We start from the raw sequence: 17,590 nt of genomic DNA, 5'->3' as shown, positions 1-17,590 counted from the left end.
GGCAGTCTTCCATCTAGATAAACAGCCAGTTCACCCGTGATACAAGTCAGTGTTCGACGTCCATTCATATCTGAGGACGTCGGGAGATGGCATGGAAACTGGCCACTAGGGGCAGCAATGAGTCCTGTTACCTCCAAGTAGGATTCGGATTTGCTAAGGTGTGGTGGACAGGGTTGGCAGATGGGTGTACGCATCTGCCTCAGATTTCAAAGGTTGCAAGTTCAAATCCAGCAATTTAAAGTTATTTTAGTTTTAAGCCTGTCCCAAACCTTAACCATTCAGAGTTAATGCCTAACCTTGAGATGTCGCAGTTAATACCTAACCTTAACCTTAATTATACACTTTGAAATTTGACTTTTTGCAACAACTTGGATGAACATCTAATTCGGATGTGAGACCTAGTTGAGATAAGGCCTTACCTGGAACCTGTCTATCAGGCCTCATCCTGTCCTACCTCTCCACTACCCTCAGGATAAACCTGCTGAGAGAGAGAGAGAGAGACACACACACACACACAATGCGTGTTTGTGCCTGTGTGTGTGTGTGTCTCAGCAGTGTGTTGTGTGCTGGCGTGAGTTTTATGTTTTCTCAGACTCTGTGCCACTCGAGATCATTGTGAAACTCTATATTTTTCTATGTATCTTTTGGTTTAGATCTTTTTATCTGCTGTCTTTATCTTTAGCCTTGTTGTTATTGAACTGCTTATGTTTCTATTGCAGCTGGTATATGAATATTTCTACAAACACGATAGTTATCTTCTTATATCCCAATCTGTAAACCCTTCAAGACAACAGTCATGTGTTTGTGGATTCTATAAATACTCTGATGATCTCTGCTGTCAGAAGTTCTGCTCCAGTAACAAGACAGTGTCTGAATCCAAAATTGCACACTATTCCCTATTGAGTACACTACTTTTGAAAAGAAAAGTGATGCACTATGTAGGGAATAGGTTGTGATATGGGACTCAGTCACTCAGGCTTCCTCTTTGACTGCAGTGGGCTAAATCAGGTTCACACAGACAGACTGTTTCTTGGTAGTTTTAAACAAATCTACTTTGACACAAAAGTACCCACCTCACACACATGGCTAGGGCTTAAAAAAAAGACACCTGTACCATGTCAGATATAGAGTAGAAATGTATTTGCGACCTAACGTTACACTTTATGTACCTTACATCTGTAATGATTCTCGTCCTCCTCTCCTGAGGAGGAGTAGTAAGGATCGGAGGACCAATGTGCAGAGTGGTACGTGTTCATATTATTTATTACAACAAGCGAACACTGAAACAAAACAATAAACGACACGTGAAAATACCAACCGAAACAGTTCCGTGTGGAACACACAGACACAGAAAATAAACACCCACCAAACACAGGAGGAAAAAGGCTACTTATAAGCATGATTCTCAATCAGAGACAACTAACGACACCTGCCTCTGATTAAGAACCATACCAGGCCAAACTCAAAACACAACATAGAAAAACGAACATAGACAACCCACCCAACTCACGCCCTGACCACTAAAGTCCTAAATAAAAGAACTAAGGTCAGAACGTGACAACACCACAGAAGACTGTAATATAACTAAACCTGTTTGACATAGAAACATCAGATTTTCAGAGTATTTTATTTGGATTAATTATTTTTAAAAATATGAATAACATTCCATCCATGAGGCCACTAGGTAATTTGACTACAGTTGTAACTCTAACGTGACCTGTGATGTCATCTTCTACAGTGTCTGTTGTTTATATCTAAAGGCTTCATTTATTTAGGGTGTGTGTATGTGTGTGAATGTGGTTATTTAAATAATCACCCTGGCTGCTAAACTGTTCCCATACGCTGTTACATGCTGCCTCTATGTATCGATGTCTTCAGGAAACAGATGGTGAAGAACACAACTGAGAAACCAGGGACGAATAAGACACTACTATCTCACAAAGGGCTTGGAAATACATTGAGACCAATATAATTTGCTGTTCCTTTACATCTGCTAATGAATTGGTTACGTTATCTTATTCCTCGTCTGTCCTCTGCATTCCCATGCCTGGCTCCTTGTGATAGAACTAGGACTACGAAGTCAAGTGTAAGGGTTGTGTCACTCGTTAGAGTGTCTGGGTGTGTTTCCAGAACCTGTCAGGCAGCCATCTGTCTCTCACTCAGGGCCCATGTAAACCTCCCCACCTCTCGCTCGCTGTCACACTTCAAGATCTGTGTTCATATACCATGTTGAAATCATTTCAAATTCTTTAGCTGAGCTTGATTGAGCTTGCCTGTTGCAATGTAAACAATAGAAAAGTCCCAAAAGTGCAAACCCTGCACACCTGACACTCCAGGCAGGCTAAAACCAACGCTCAAAAGTTGTTTAAAGATTTCCAATAGTATTTGAACCCACTTCTGCTCTTCTCACCCAGCATATGTTTTCTTTCTCTCTTTTTTAGGTCAAGGGTGAACACTTAGTCTGAAAAAACATGTGACACTAGATCCTGCTAGCTAATGTGCGCATGACTAAGGTAAGCAATGTGTCACAGTCATAAGCCTGCTGTACATAATAGGTGTGTGTGTGTGTGTGTGTGTATGCGTGCGTGTGTGTGCGCAGGGCAGAGGTTGGACTAAGCTACATCTACAGGGTCAGTCAGTTGTTTTAATGACCTGTTATCAAAATCTATCTAAATCTGACACTGAGGATCACAGAGCTACAAACGTTAATATATAAAGAACCTGGCCATGTCTCTAGTTCCCATAGTCCATTTCCCTGGAACAGCAATGTAGCCTAGATGATCTAAATCCTAAATGGCACCCTATTCCCTACATAGTGCACTACTTTTGACCAGGGTTCTATGGGTCCAATTGGGATACATCCGAGGTCTAGCTTGAGAAGAATCGGGTGAGATCTTTAGCTAGAGAATAAACATTGTATATTGAAGTAGGCTATGTAGCAGTGAGAACAGTATGAATTGTGGTTAATTTGTCTACTCTACCCTCACACCGTTTCTGTCCTTGACTGTTCACCTAGTTTAACAGGGCTGATGAAATAGTCACAGTGCTCTGGCAACATTCTGTTCAATCATAAACGTGCCTCTGGATAGCCCCTGTAATCCAAACCCTACCCCTCATTCATTCATTCATTCATTATTCCACTGCAGGCCTTCCTAAGGTGGGTGATGATTACCCCTTCCATAATCACACACACACGTAAGTTGCCTTGATACTCTCACTCAGCTGGGACCAGAGTTAAGTGGAAATAGCAGTTAGCACATCCAAGCACTCACTGTTTGCTTTCCCTCCTTTCCCAAACAGAGATGGAGAACCAACCACTGATAGAACTATTACAAAGTCTACCTGGCTGTTGTGCAACTTAAGCCTGCTATCAGGCAAGCGCTTTTTAGGTTTCAGGTGAGGCTACTGCTGATAGAAGAAACCTAAGTGCCGGGTTCCCAGACACAGATTAAGGCTTGTCCTGGACTAAAGGTTTACGCATGCTTCGGTTCGGCTGAACGAACTGAACGAGTGTGCTCCCATACCTTCAACCTTCACTTGAAAAGACCTTTGCTTGAAAAACAAAAGAAAAACAAAAATAGTACTGTTTGTCCATCTTGAGACACCGTAGCCAGTTTACACTTCCTCAAATTACAGACTACATACTATATACTATTAGTTCATTTTAGTATACTGTAAACGAACAGTATCGTTTCAGTTGAGTGTACTAGAACTTCGCCTGTCTACCGAAGTTGATGCTGTTGCTATGCAACCTCTAGCTAGCTTGTTAGCTTAAGAAATTACTAGCTAAACATTTTACGATTTCAGGTGTGTTCGTAAATTTAATCTGCAGTGCCAGAGTGCGCTCTGGGCATTCGTAAACCCAGAGCGTTGTCAGATTGTAAATTCAGAGTGTTTCGTTCTCGGAGGGTTCAGAGCACACACTGGACCTTCTGGCAGAGGAGTAGGATTGATCTGAGTGTTCAATGGCAGTCAAGCATCCAAGCTAACTGGCTAGCGTTGGTTAGCTACTTCCAGACACAAATGAAAGAACACCTCACTCTTACCATTTTCCTCACCATAACAGAGCTGGTTAGGCTATTTTCATGTTATACAGAGCGTTGGTGACTGTAACTGTGCTGCCGGCAACAATTTATTACGTTTTTTTTTTAGGATGTTTACTGACACCGGCCATATTCAACGGTGCACGAGAGGGCTCTGAAATTGGAGTAGATAGCCAAATTAGCTAAGAATAATGTGAATAATCAAGTCAATTAATGTTGGTTAGTTAGTTAGATAATATACTACCTGTCAAGTTTGATGTAACATTAGGTAACTAGCTAACATACTGCTGTAATGCTAAGCGGTTCGTAAGGATAGTGTAGCTAACAAATTGTCAGCCAACATAACATGTAACATAACTGATTTGAAAAGTCATGACTTTATTACATTGCTCAACATTTTCTTAACATTTGTCAGTATACTCAATTCACATCACAAATAGTACAGTTAGTGCAGTTAGTATGAGTATTCGAACACTCAAGAAATCTGTCATTCATTGTGAGGTTTTTGCAGAGGAGATAAGAAGCATTTTCAAAGGTGATATTTAATTGAAAGTGTTGATGGCTGAGAAATGTGGGTAGGGGAAACTGGTCCCACAGGCACTGTAGGTGTTCATTGCTCTACTGTAGTTATTCATTTCCATCATGTCAGTATAATGGAAAGTCATGTCCACATCCCATTATGGAACGCATCTTCTTGTCACCATGTTTCAAAGCGTCTTGCACCACTGAGCCAAGCACACGCTCAACTCTGCCGTTTGTGGTTTTGTGTGTGTGTGTTCCCGCGTGTGCATATGAACAACCACTTCCTGATGTGCACGTTTGCGATGCCTTTACAATGTATGTATGCACCTAACAGCTCACAAACAGGATGCAGCCCACTGTCCTATTTTGCTCCCCTGAAAGGCTGCAACCGGAAAGACAACATGGTGATGAGCACAAGCTGTTCTCACCTGGGTCGGCTTGAATAGAGGGAGATAGAGAGAAATATTGTTTTCGGTCACAAAAGCCTGCAGGTATGATATGCATTGTGGTGCAGTATAAGACTTCTCATGAGTATAATCCCAGATTTCTACTGTTTTGTTCTTTGGAGGTCAGGACCGTTGTCATTTCTTAAACTGCTGTTCTGTTCATGAGGATTCTTAGTACCTACTTTTCGTTACAACACTGAGGTTAAGGTTACTTGGCACCCAAAGTTGTTGAGAAACCCTTTGTTTACACAGGTGAGCAGTCTCATCTGTCTACCTGTCATGATTCGGGGGAGGGCCTAAAGTAGTCCCAGGCCCCCAGCAGGCGCTCCCTCTCTCCTGGCCTCAACATGGCCTGCTCAGGGCGACACACAGGAACAAGACAATCCATCAGAAGCAACTACCTGAACTGGGGAAACAAGAAGGGCCTTATGGGTCAACTGCCTGAGGTTAGCACTCAGCATAGTAAAACTTAGTTCCATTGTACGGAGTTACATCCTGATCTGCTCTGGAAAGTGTCTGGTACAATCAGCTAAAATAAAATAGTCCAGTAGTCATGAAAAAGGAGAAAATGTTTTTTAAGCAGGGTAATGCCGCACTTACGTGCTAATCGGAACGAGGAAACTCAGAAATGTCCAACTCACTAACTGGTTGAATGAGGCACGTGTATAACTACAACTAGTTGGCAAGTCAGAAATTTCAGAGTTCTGACTAGCACGTGAATGCAGCATACACCCATCTGGGAATGGCGCTGGCTTGGATAGCTTCTGGAAATCAGAACAGCAATTACTAACCCCGATTTGGATGACGAATTCTACTTCAATGACTCGGCAGCACAGGACAAACTACTCAGCCAGGATTAGGCCCTAACCCAAGACCCTCTGAAGTGGAAAAGACAGTGATATAGAGCCCGAAGTGGGTTCAGCCTGAGGAAACTACGATATAGAGCCCAAAGTGGGGGCAGCCTGAGGAAACTACGATATAGAGCCCAAAGTGGGGGCAGCCTGAGGAAACTACGATATAGAGGCCGAAGTGGGGACAGCCTGAGGAAACTACGATATAGAGCCCAAAGTGGGGGCAGCCTGAGGAAACTACGATATAGAGGCCGAAGTGGGTGCAGCCTGAGGAAACTACGATATAGAGCCCAAAGTGGGGTCAGCCTGAGGAAACTACGATATAGAGACCGAAGTGGGGGCAGCCTGAGGAAACTACGATATAGAGCCCAAAGTGGGGGCAGCCTGAGGAAACTACGATATAGAGCCCAAAGTGGGGGCAGCCTGAGGAAACTACGATATAGAGCCCAAAGTGGGGGCAGCCTGAGGAAACTACGATATAGAGGCCGAAGTGGGGGCAACCTGATGAAACTACGATATAGAGGCCGAAGTGGGGGCAACCTGATGAAACTATGATATACAGCCCGAAGTGGGGGCAACCTGAGGAAGCTACGATATCGAGATTGACGTGGGGGCAACCTGAGGAAACTACGATATCGAGATTGACGTGGGGGCAACCTGATGAAACTACGATATAGAGGACGACGTGGGGGCAACCTGATGAAACTACAATATAGAACCCGACGTGGGGGCAACCTGAACAGACTGCGTTATAGAGGCCAACGTGGGGGAAACCTGATGAAACTACAATATAGAGGCCAACGTGGGGGCAACCTGATGAAACTATGATATAGAGGCCAACGTGGGGGCAACCTGATGAAACTACGATATAGAGGCCGACGTGGGGGCAACATGATGAAACCACGGCAACGAGTTAAAAAATAACGCTTCTCCCTCTGTTCCATTGGTGAATGTACAATCACTGGAGAACAAACTAGATGAGCTTGGTTCGAGACTATCCTAACAATGGGTCCTGAAGAATTGTGCTTCATGGAGTCGTGGCTGAACGAGGACATGGTTAATATAAATCTAGCTGGTTTTTTCTATGCATCGGTAGGACAGAACGTCAGCGTCTCATAAACTCAAGGGCGGGGGTGTGTGTCTGTTTGTTAACAACAGCTGGTGCACAATCTCTAATATAAAGGAAGTCTCGAAGTTCTACTTGCCTGAGTTAGAAAACCTCATGATAAGCTGTAGACCATACTGTTTACCAAGGCACTTTTCATCTATATTTTTCGTAGCTGTCTACTGACCACCACAAACCGATGCTGGCACAAAGACCTCACTCTACAAACTATAAAGGGCTAAAAGCCAATAAGAAAATGCTCATCCAGAGGCAGCGCTCCTAGTGGCCGGCGATGTTAATGCAGGAAAACTCAACTCTGTTTTACCAGCATGTCACCTGTGCAACTAGAAGAAAAACAGCTCTAGATCACCTTTACTCCACACACAGAGACATATACAAAGTTCTCCCATTTGGCAAATCTGACCAAAACCTCAAACAGGAAGTACCAGTGACACACTCAATTCGGAAGTGGTCTGATGAAGCGGATGCTAAGCTACAGGGCTGTTTTGCTAGCACAGACTGGAATATGTTTTGGGATTCATCCGATGGCATTGAGGAGTTTACCACATCAGTCACCGGCTTCATTAATAAGTGCATCGTTGAGGTCGTCCATTCAGTGACCATAAACAACCCAACCAGAAGCCATGGATTACAGGCAACATCCGCACTAAACTAAAGGTTAGAGCTGCCGCTTTCAAGGAGTGGGACACTAACCCAGGCACTTATACAAAATCCCGCTATGCGCTCCAATGAACTATCAAACAGGCAAAGCGTCAATACAGGACTAAGATCAAATCCTACTACACCGGCTCTGACACTCATTGGATGTGGCAGGACCTGCAAACTATCACAGATTACAAACGGAAACTCAGCCATGTGATGCCCAGTGACATGAGCCTTCCAGAGTAGCTAAATGCCTTCTATGCTCGCTTCGAGACAAGCAACACTGAACCATGTGTGAGAACACCAGCTGTTCCGAACGACTGCGTGATCACGCCCTCTGTAGCCGATGTGAATAAGATCTTTAAACAGGTTAACATTCACAATGCCACAGGGCTGGACGGATTAACAGGACACATACTCAGTGCATGCAGTGACCAGCTGGAAATACCATTAAAAAATATATATATTAAGGTATTCCCAGGCGGTCTCCCGTCTCAGTACTAACCAAGCCCGACCCTGAATAGCCATGTTCAGGGTGGTATGGCCACAAGCATATTTTTTTAACCCTGGTTTCTCCCTGAATTCTCCCTCAATGGGCTTGGGAGAGGCGAAGGTCAAATCACGCTTCCTTCGAATCCCAGGCTGTGGTGGCACCTGAACACTGCGCCACCCAGGCCCCCCTGACATTTTCAATCTCTCCCTGACTGTAATACCTACTTGTTCACAAGTAGACTACCATAGTCCTTGTGCCCAAGAAAGCCAAGGGAACCGGTCTAAATGACTATCGCCCTATGACTATCGACTACTATTGCATACCACCCCAACAGATCCACAGATGATGCAATCTCTATTGCCCTCCACACTTTCCTTTTCCACTTGGACAAAAGGGACACCTACGTGAGAATGCTGTTCATTGACAGCTTAGCATTGAACACCATAGTGCCCTCAAAGCTCATCACTAAGCTAAGGTCCTTGGGACAGAAAACCTCCCTCTGCAACTGGATCCTGGACTTCCCGACAGGCCGCCTCCAGTTGGTGAAGGTAGGCAACAACACAAGTCCCCTCCTGAACTCCCTGTTGACCCACGACTGCGTGGCCACGCACAACTCCAACATTAAGTTTGCCGACGACGAGACCACCTACAGGGAGGTCAGAGACCTGGAAGTGTGGTGCCAGGACGACAACCTCTCCCTCAATGTCAGTAAGACCAAAGAGCTGACCGTGAACTACAGGAAACGGAGGACAGATCCCATCCCTATTCACATAGACAGGACTGTAGTAGAGCGGTTTGAGAGCTTCAAGTTTCTTGGTGTCCACATCACTAAGGATCTATCATGGTCCAAACACACCAACACAGTCGTGAAGAGGGCTCGAGAACACCTCTTCCCCCTCAGGTTGAAAATATTTGGCATGGGCTTTCAGATCCTCAAGAAGTCCTACAGCTGTACCATCGAGAGCATCTTGACTGGCTGCATCACCGCTTGGTATGGCAAATGCTTGGCATCCGACCGCAAGGCGCTACAGAGGGTAGTACGTACGGACCAGTGTCACTGGGGCCGAAATCCCTGCCATCCAGGACTTCTATACCAGGTGATGTCAAAAGGACAAGAAATGTGTCCAAGACTCCAGCCACCCAAGCTAGACTGTTCTCTCAGCGACCACACAGCAAGCGGTACCAATGCACCAAGTCTGGAACCCACAGAACCCTGAACAGCTTCTATATTTTAAATTTTTTTTATTTCACCTTTATTTAACCAGGTAGGCTAGTTGAGAACAAGTTCTCATTTGCAACTGCGACCTGGCCAAGATAAAGCATAGCAGTATGAACAGACAACACAGAGTTACACATGGAGTAAACAATTAACAAGTCAATAACACAGTAGAAAAAAAGGGGGGTCTATATACATTGTGTGCAAAAGGCATGAGGAGGTAGGCGAATAATTACAATTTTGCAGATTAACACTGGAGTGATAAATGATCAGATGGTCATGTACAGGTAGAGATATTGGTGTGCAAAAGAGCAGAAAAGTAAATAAATTAAAACAGTATGGGGATGAGGTAGGTAAAAATGTGTGGGCTATTTACCGATAGACTATGTACAGCTGCAGCGATCGGTTAGCTTCTCAGATAGCAGATGTTTGAAGTTAGTGAGGGAGTTCAAAGTCTCCAACTTCAGCGATTTTTGCAATTCGTTCCAGTCACAGGCAGCAGAGAACTGGAACGAAAGGCGGCCAAATGAGGTGTTGGCTTTAGGGATGATCAGTGAGATACACCTGCTGGAGCGTGTGCTACGGATGGGTGTTGCCATCGTGACCAGTGAACTGAGATAAGGCGGAGCTTTACCTAGCATGGACTTGTAGAAAGTAATTGGTGAACCAGGCAAGGCAGTCATCCGAAAAACCGTGGCTACTGAGTCTGCCGATAAGAATATGGTGATTGACAGAGTCGAAAGCCTTGGCAAGGTCGATGAAGACTGCTGCACAGTACTGTCTTTTATCGATGGCGGTTATGATATCGTTTAGTACCTTGAGCGTGGCTGAGGTGCACCCGTGACCGGCTCGGAAACCAGATTGCACAGCGGAGAAGGTACGGTGGGATTCGAGATGGTCAGTGACCTGTTTGTTGACTTGGCTTTCGAAGACCTTAGATAGGCAGGAGAGGATGGATATAGGTCTGTAACAGTTTGGGTCCAGGGTGTCTCCCCCTTTGAAGAGGGGGATGACTGCAGCAGCTTTCCAATCCTCGGGGATCTCAGACGATATGAAAGAGAGGTCGAACAGGCTGGTATTAGGGGATGCAACAATGGCGGCGGATAGTTTCAGAAATAGAGGGTCCAGATTTGTACGGGTCCAGGTTTTGCAGCTCTTTCAGAACATCTGCTATCTGGATTTGGGTAAAGGAGAACCTGGAGAGGCTTGGGCGAGTAGCTGAAGGGGGGGCAGAGCTGTTGGCCGAGGTTGGAGTAGCCAGGCGGAAGGCATGGCCAGCTGTTGAGAAATGCTTGTTGAAGTTTTCGATAATCATGGATTTATCGGTGGTGACCGTGTTACCTAGCCTCAGTGCAGTGGGCAGCTGGGAGGAGGTGCTCTTGTTCTCCATGGACTTCAGTGTCCCAGAACTTTTTGGAGTTGGAGCTACAGGATGCAAACTTCTGCCTGAAGAAGCTGGCCTTAGCTTTCCTGACTGACTGCGTGTATTGGTTCCTGACTTCCCTGAACAGTTGCATATCGCGGGGACTATTCGATGCTATTGCAGTCCGCCACAGGATATTTTTGTGCTGGTCGAGGGCAGTCAGGTCTTCTACCCCCCAAGCCATGAGACTTTTAAACAAGGCTGCTAAATAGCTACCCAGACTACCTCACTGACCATTGTTGCACTAACTCTCTTGCACGGACTACGCACACTGGACTCTACCCACACTGACACCCCAATACACACTACATTCGCACACATGCCTACGGCCACCACACACGCTGCTGCTACTGTCGATCCTGTTGCCTAGTCACTTTACCCCTCCCTATATGCATAGCTACCTCAATTACCTCGTACTGCTGCACAGCGACTCGGTGCTTGTTCTCCCTTTATATAGCCATGTTATTTTTACTCTTTATTCACTGTGTATTTATTCCTTGCGTCACTATTTCCATTTTTTTTCTCTCTGCATTGTTAGAAATGGACCTATAAGTATTTCACTGTTAGTTTACACCCATTGCCTACCCATCTCTGACTAGGTTTCTCCACAGACGGACAGGCCATCCATATCAGCCTGTCATAACTTTACTGACCTGATCAACATATCCAGGGAAACCGAGCGTGGTATCAGTCTGTGTAATCAAAGCAGCCCAGTTTGATCACCCTGATCCAATACCACTAACAGGTCTATCTAGTCCAATCATAAGGCTGCACCCTCTTGTCCACCAATCATCTGCTGGCTCAATGCAACACCCTCCGCCCGACATAACAGGGTGTCTTTCTATGCCACGTAATGTTAAATTCAATAAACTTGGACTGTTTTCACCCATTTTAAAATGGTATTTAGTAAATAATAGGCCGTTTGTGCTTGTTAAGGTAAATCAGTGTCAGCATCCTCACCAAAAGATGATTGTCTAGATTATGGAACATGTTGCAACAGGAATTTTTGTTAAGTTGCAGTTCTCTTCAACATATAGTCTGACATTGTATCAAAGTCTAACTTTGTAAATATGTAATGCTTGACTAGGCCTGACCGAGAAGACAACCACGCCGCAAGAAACCCTCCAGTCACGTCTCAGTTCACTAGCGGGTGGATGAATACAAAAAAAATAAGAAAAACATTGTTTCAAAAATACAGGGTTTATTGGTTTTAACTGCAATCAATAGTTACAAAAAGAAATCAGTTTTATATCAACTCCGAAATGACTAGTGAAAAACCATGGCTGGAAAAATACATTCAACAGTTTGACTTTCAGTTAACTTTCTTTTACTTTCAGTAATCCTGTTTAACCTCATTCAAAACTTCAAGGAAACATGGAACAAGGAATTTAAAAACAATTTCACCATCATCTTCCATCGTTTAATAGAGAAGGCCTTAGTTAGCTACCTGGAATGTATTCAAAAAGTAGGCACTTTAACAGCTGGGGCCACGCAAGTTCAAAAAACAAGACAACCTCTCCTCAACCCATTTGGTCACAGCTTTTGCTTGTAATAAAAGAGTCTTTTTCCTCTAAATCCCTGGTTACTTGTAATTACATTAACTAAGACCGTCACATAACTTTAAACCCAGAACTTCACACACTGAATCGGGATGTCCAAGTGAACATGGTGATACTCATCACGTGTTACACCTCTTAGTTTTAGATACACAAGTCATATTTATGAAATAATCCTGTTTGGTCAACATATGGTACCACGTTGGCCTAATCTCAAAGAATACAACTGCAAAAGGTAATAACATTAAAGTACTGTTACCGTCAGAGAAAACAGAAAAACGCGAGGACAGGACAGCTCCGGAATGAGAAGGTGACAATCATGTTTGCTAGAATTGCAGTCCAAAAACAGGGAGAACCGAGAACAAACAAAAAGTAAACAAATAAATAAAGCAACCTTTTTTTCTGTATTTGTTTGTTTTAAATTAAGTTTCATTTTGACAACGTGTAGTTGCAAACAAAAGTCATTTTGACAACGTGTAGTTGCAAACAAAAGTCATTTTGACAACGTGTAGTTGCAAACAAAAGTCATTTTGACAACGTGTAGTTGCAAACAAAAGTCATTTTGACAACGTGTAGTTGCAAACAAAAGTCATTTTGACAACGTGTAGTTGCAAACAAAAGTCATTTTGACAACGTGTAGTTGCAAACAAAAGTCATTTTGACAACGTGTAGTTGCAAACAAAAGTCATTTTGACAACGTGTAGTTGCAAACAAAAGTCATTTTGACAACGTGTAGTTGCAAACAAAAGTCATTTTGACAACGTGTAGTTGCAAACAAAAGTCATTGTAATACAATATATTAAACTGTGAAAAAAAGAAATTGACAAAAATGTCTTCACAATCTTTAGATTAATACCGAAGATCATAATTTAACATAAAGAAAATATATTCTATTGTTCATTATCCAGATAAATACAAAAACAAAAAAATGCATATGATCACCAATAAATATGTTTCGATAAGTTAAATATGCAGTGATAAGCAAAAACTGTTTGGAAAGTTTTCAAACAAATAATCATAATAACAATAAAAATAATCAAAACCTAGAGAAAGAAGCAGAGAGATGTCATAACATCAGACTACGCCTCAAAGCCAGATTCTGATTCTAAGGGGAAGAGGAAAACTAGGATAGCTTAGAGATCCCATCTCACGTTGCAGGAAGTATAGAAGAACTGCACCATGGGAATGCTGGAATTCCCCTCTGCCTGCGGAACGGCACAGAGGGCAGTGGGGTGGAGAGGGAGGGACAAAAATAATAACACAGTCTTAAAGGTTTAATAACCAGTTAGACAATAAAAGACATCCCTCATCCTCCCAGAAACACAACTGTCAGTGACCAACAACAGGATGGGGTGGTTTGTGGTGCAATGATACACTTGCACTGCTACACGTTCAAGAACAAAATCACAGGTGGCACCTGGCAAAACAACAAAAGTCTAACATTCTCATTGTTCATTCGTTTCCTCTCGCGTTTTGACTGAAGACATGGTAGGGTCTGTGGAGGGAGGGAGTTAGGATGCGGGTAACAGCAAGGGAGACATTTCTGGGGTGATTTGAAAACAAGTCACTGTATCCTTATTCTAACTAGGAACTAAATGTATATTGATTTGTGGAGGAGAGGGGTCAGGGGATGGTTGTCGAGGGGACAGGGGAGTGCCATTTCCCATTCATTATATCTTTCTGTCCTTTTTTCAAGGTCAGCGTGGATAAGATCATTAAATAGCTGCCGTCTAGTCGTCAGAGATGGAGAGGCGGCTGAAGATTGGGAGGCGTCTGTTGGCATCCAAGCTGGGGGATTCTGACCCACTGAGACTGCCCCCCGAGCTGCTCTGGTACCCCTCCTGGTCCGACAGAGAGTCCTGGGGCGGGCTGGACGGAGATGCAAACATCTGGGTGGGGGACTCCGACATGGGCCTGAAGAAGTAGGGGGCGTTGTTCTGGGACAGGGGTGCAGGAGCTTTGGGATCAGTCCCCACGGGGCCTCCGGATCCAAGGCTGGGGCCGAACAGATTGGCCAGCTCCTGACTGGAGTACGTGAAGAGGTTGGAGCTCGGCCACTCAGGCATCTCGTCCGGGGAGAACATAGGTGGAGGGGTGACGGAGGTTGGGCTGTCCCCTCCTCTCAGGCCCCCAGAGGTGGGGAACCCTGCGAAGCTGTAGCTGTGCTGCAGACGAGGACGCTCCACCTTATTGGAGGAGAGAGGAGAGTAGGAGGAGCAGGATGAGGGGGAAGGAGGGGGTCCACGGCGCTCCTCTGCATTGTGGATAAAGTGACAGCGAGGACCATAGGGGCAGAATCCGATTGTGTGGAAGGTACGACACAGCTCGGTTTTGTATTTAGGGTGGCGGCTGAGAGAACGCAGCTCGTGGAAGCCATGGGCGAACTGACACTTGTCGCCGTACTTACAGGCTCCGTTCTCCTCAAACGGCCGGCACAGCTCCGTCTTGTAGCGACTGGAGTTGACCTGGCTCTGCTGCTGGCTCTGGGCTCCTAGGCTGGTAGGACTAGCAGGCCCCAGGCACTGGTGTAGGAGCCGCTCACCCGTCTCAGAGAAAGAACGGTCCCTCATGCGATTCTCCTTGCTGCTGCTACCACTTCCAATAAAACCAGAGGTGATGGAGCAGGAGGAGTGGTCTATGGTCTTCAGGCTGTTAAGGAACTGGTTCTGGTTGAACTTGGAGCTGGGGTCATGGTTGGGGAGGGTGACAGAGTGGCGTCTCTTGTAGACTGACAGCCCGCAGCCCAGCGAGGGGGTCCCCACAGCCTTCCTGTCCAGCAGGGCTCCGGTGGGGTTGGTGATAGACATGGGGATGTTGGTGGATATCGGATGATGGGGGGCGCTCAGTAAGTTGTTGTTGTAATTCAGCATCTTGTCGTTCTGGAAAATTACACATTTGAAATATTAAGTCTACATTCAATACAAAATAATAAGTAGTTTAACAATTCACGTTAGTCAATAAAGCAATTTTATCTGACAAAAATATGATAGTGGACACTGAAATGAATTTGATTTCATAAAGGGAGGGAAAACATCTACAAGAAATCCCCGAATGACTACTGTTAACGTTCGTTTTGCTTTAAAACCTCTGGTGATGCAGGCCAATAGAACAGAACTGACAGACGTTTCACACCACTTCGATACAAAGTGATTTTCGTAACCGGTTAAGAGGGCAGTTTTGATAACCATAACCTCCGTCTCCTAACCTGCTACGTTAATTATCCTAAACGGATACGAAAAAGTAACTTCGGTATCGAAGTGGCGTAAAGTGTTACCCTCGAACAGAACAGCTGGTTTGGCAAGTTGCCCTACAAAGGAATGTGCGTGTGAGCGCTGCGTGTCTGGTCTGGTTACAAAGCTGCTGCAGCTCTGAATTTGAAATGAATATGCGAAATGAAAATGTAGTTTGAGGGCACTCAACGGGAAGGCGTAACGTTAGTAGGCTAGTAAGGACGTTCTCGTAAAATAAAATGTTCAATCAATAATGTAGATGTTGATGGCTGGGTAATTGATGAAAGATTAAAGCGTGTGTTGCCTCTTACACAAGGTTAATTAGTATAACGTTAACTTTATGTATACCTTTTATGCGCATGACCAACTAAATATATTTAATTTCAAACTGAAAGTTCAGAAGTTGCTAAAAACAAATCATAATATTTCAATTAAATACAGTAGCTGTCTACAACAATCAATGCATTTAATTCATACAATATTATCTAGATATATTGAAGGGCTAAGAAAAATCGAATATAAGTGGCAACTAGTACGTTTCAATAAAATTGATCAAATTACTGCACATCTGAAGTGAATCAGCATCATTAGCTATCGGTTTCAAAATGTTAACTAGCTAACGTTAGTTTCAGGAACGAGCCTTACTGAACGAATGCAACATCATGGCAAATAAGACATGCGATTCATGTAACTAGTTAGCTAACGATTCTAGCATTTAACTTATCCAATGTATCCAACTGCACAATTAAATACGTTGCAATCAGAGCCAACTGTTGCCATTGAATTAGATCATGAATTGCAAACACTCGTGGTTAACACTTGACTACTGTAGTGCAAAAGTAGCAGCAGACTAGCAATTTATCCATTAACAGAGTCGGACTCACTCTTAATTAATGGATATTAGCAATCAAACAAGGAAACGAACAATAGTCAACCAAGTAAAAATCACAACACGAGACAGCATGCACGTCATGGAACTCACTATCGGGCAAGTTTCCATAACTAGGCAGTTTGCAGGATAAAGTTATAGTTATGATCATATCAAACCAATGTTACTGCATCACTTTTATAATATTAATCACAACAAAAGCGTACACATGTCAAATGAACCAACCGCAAATTAGCCTCGTGAAATGTCGAATACCACTACTGACGTGCATCTAATAACGTTGGCTAGCCTAGAAACAAAGCGAGTAGATAACTTCTGTACCTTGTTCATTACTTCGCTGAAGTCGTAGAAAGGCGAAACCACTGCGGTGGTCATCTTGGCTGCGTAGAAAATACAATCTAAAAGTAGTAAAAATAATATATTTATTTTAATTTTATTGAAGTTACAGACTACGGTGAGTTCTGATTTGTAACCTTATTTTTCCCTAACTAATAGATCACCCCCCTCTGCACTGCACCAGCCCAGTACGTTTGCTTTATAATCGCATGCAGGAGGAGCTTGTCGTGACGGGGCGTTTCTTAGATCGACGCTTTTTTTGAGGGGACACGAAACTTACACCAGAACTTTGCAAACTTTCTCGCAGGGCACATTAACAATGTTGCATTGATTTTGCATGGCTGAGGCACCCAACCGTAAATAGGATCTACCCTAAAGAAACACAAAGAACAAGGTTAATAGAGCATAGCATTATTTTATACACGTTTTAAAAACAAACTGTAATGCATTATTCTTTTCACTCATGTATTTCAGTCAACAGAATGACGAAAACAATTCAACGTATGGGAATCACCCAGGTTGGCACAACGCCAACTAAACAGAGTACTATGCCAAAATGCAGATTTGCACTTCCAGAAACACCCGTGACTGATCCAATGTAAGTGTTAGTCATCAGCCTAAACCCTTCAGTGCATCAGGTAGCCTTCGTCTGGCAACGGTAGGCTTGGCTTACTGACTATTGTTTTTTCAAAGGTACAGGTTTTCCAAACAAGTCATGTAGTAAACCTAGCAGCCTACTTTCCCCATGTTTTTAAATCATAATAAACCACGTACATGTCCTTGCATATAGGCCTACTTTATTGCAATTGGTGGGTGA

The 17,590-nt window shown here is 43.9% G+C and overlaps 1 protein-coding gene across 1 annotated transcript; it reads right to left on the bottom strand.

Moving 5' to 3' along the window:
• Positions 1-11,943: 11,943 nt before the first annotated feature.
• LOC109904285 (mRNA decay activator protein ZFP36L1) lies at positions 11,944-17,002 on the bottom strand. Its single transcript, XM_020501528.2, has 2 exons — positions 16,759-17,002; positions 11,944-15,197 (listed from the first exon to the last, which is right to left on the bottom strand). The coding sequence occupies exons 1-2, from the start codon at positions 16,810-16,812 to the stop codon at positions 14,049-14,051; spliced, it is 1,203 nt and encodes a 400-aa protein (XP_020357117.1). The 5' UTR covers positions 16,813-17,002; the 3' UTR covers positions 11,944-14,048.
• Between the last annotated feature and the right edge of the window lie 588 nt (positions 17,003-17,590).

Source organism: Oncorhynchus kisutch, linkage group LG14 (genome assembly GCF_002021735.2).
Source record: "Oncorhynchus kisutch isolate 150728-3 linkage group LG14, Okis_V2, whole genome shotgun sequence".
NCBI classification, from domain to species: Eukaryota; Metazoa; Chordata; class Actinopteri; order Salmoniformes; family Salmonidae; genus Oncorhynchus; species Oncorhynchus kisutch.
This window is presented reverse-complemented; position numbering and strand designations above follow the sequence as displayed.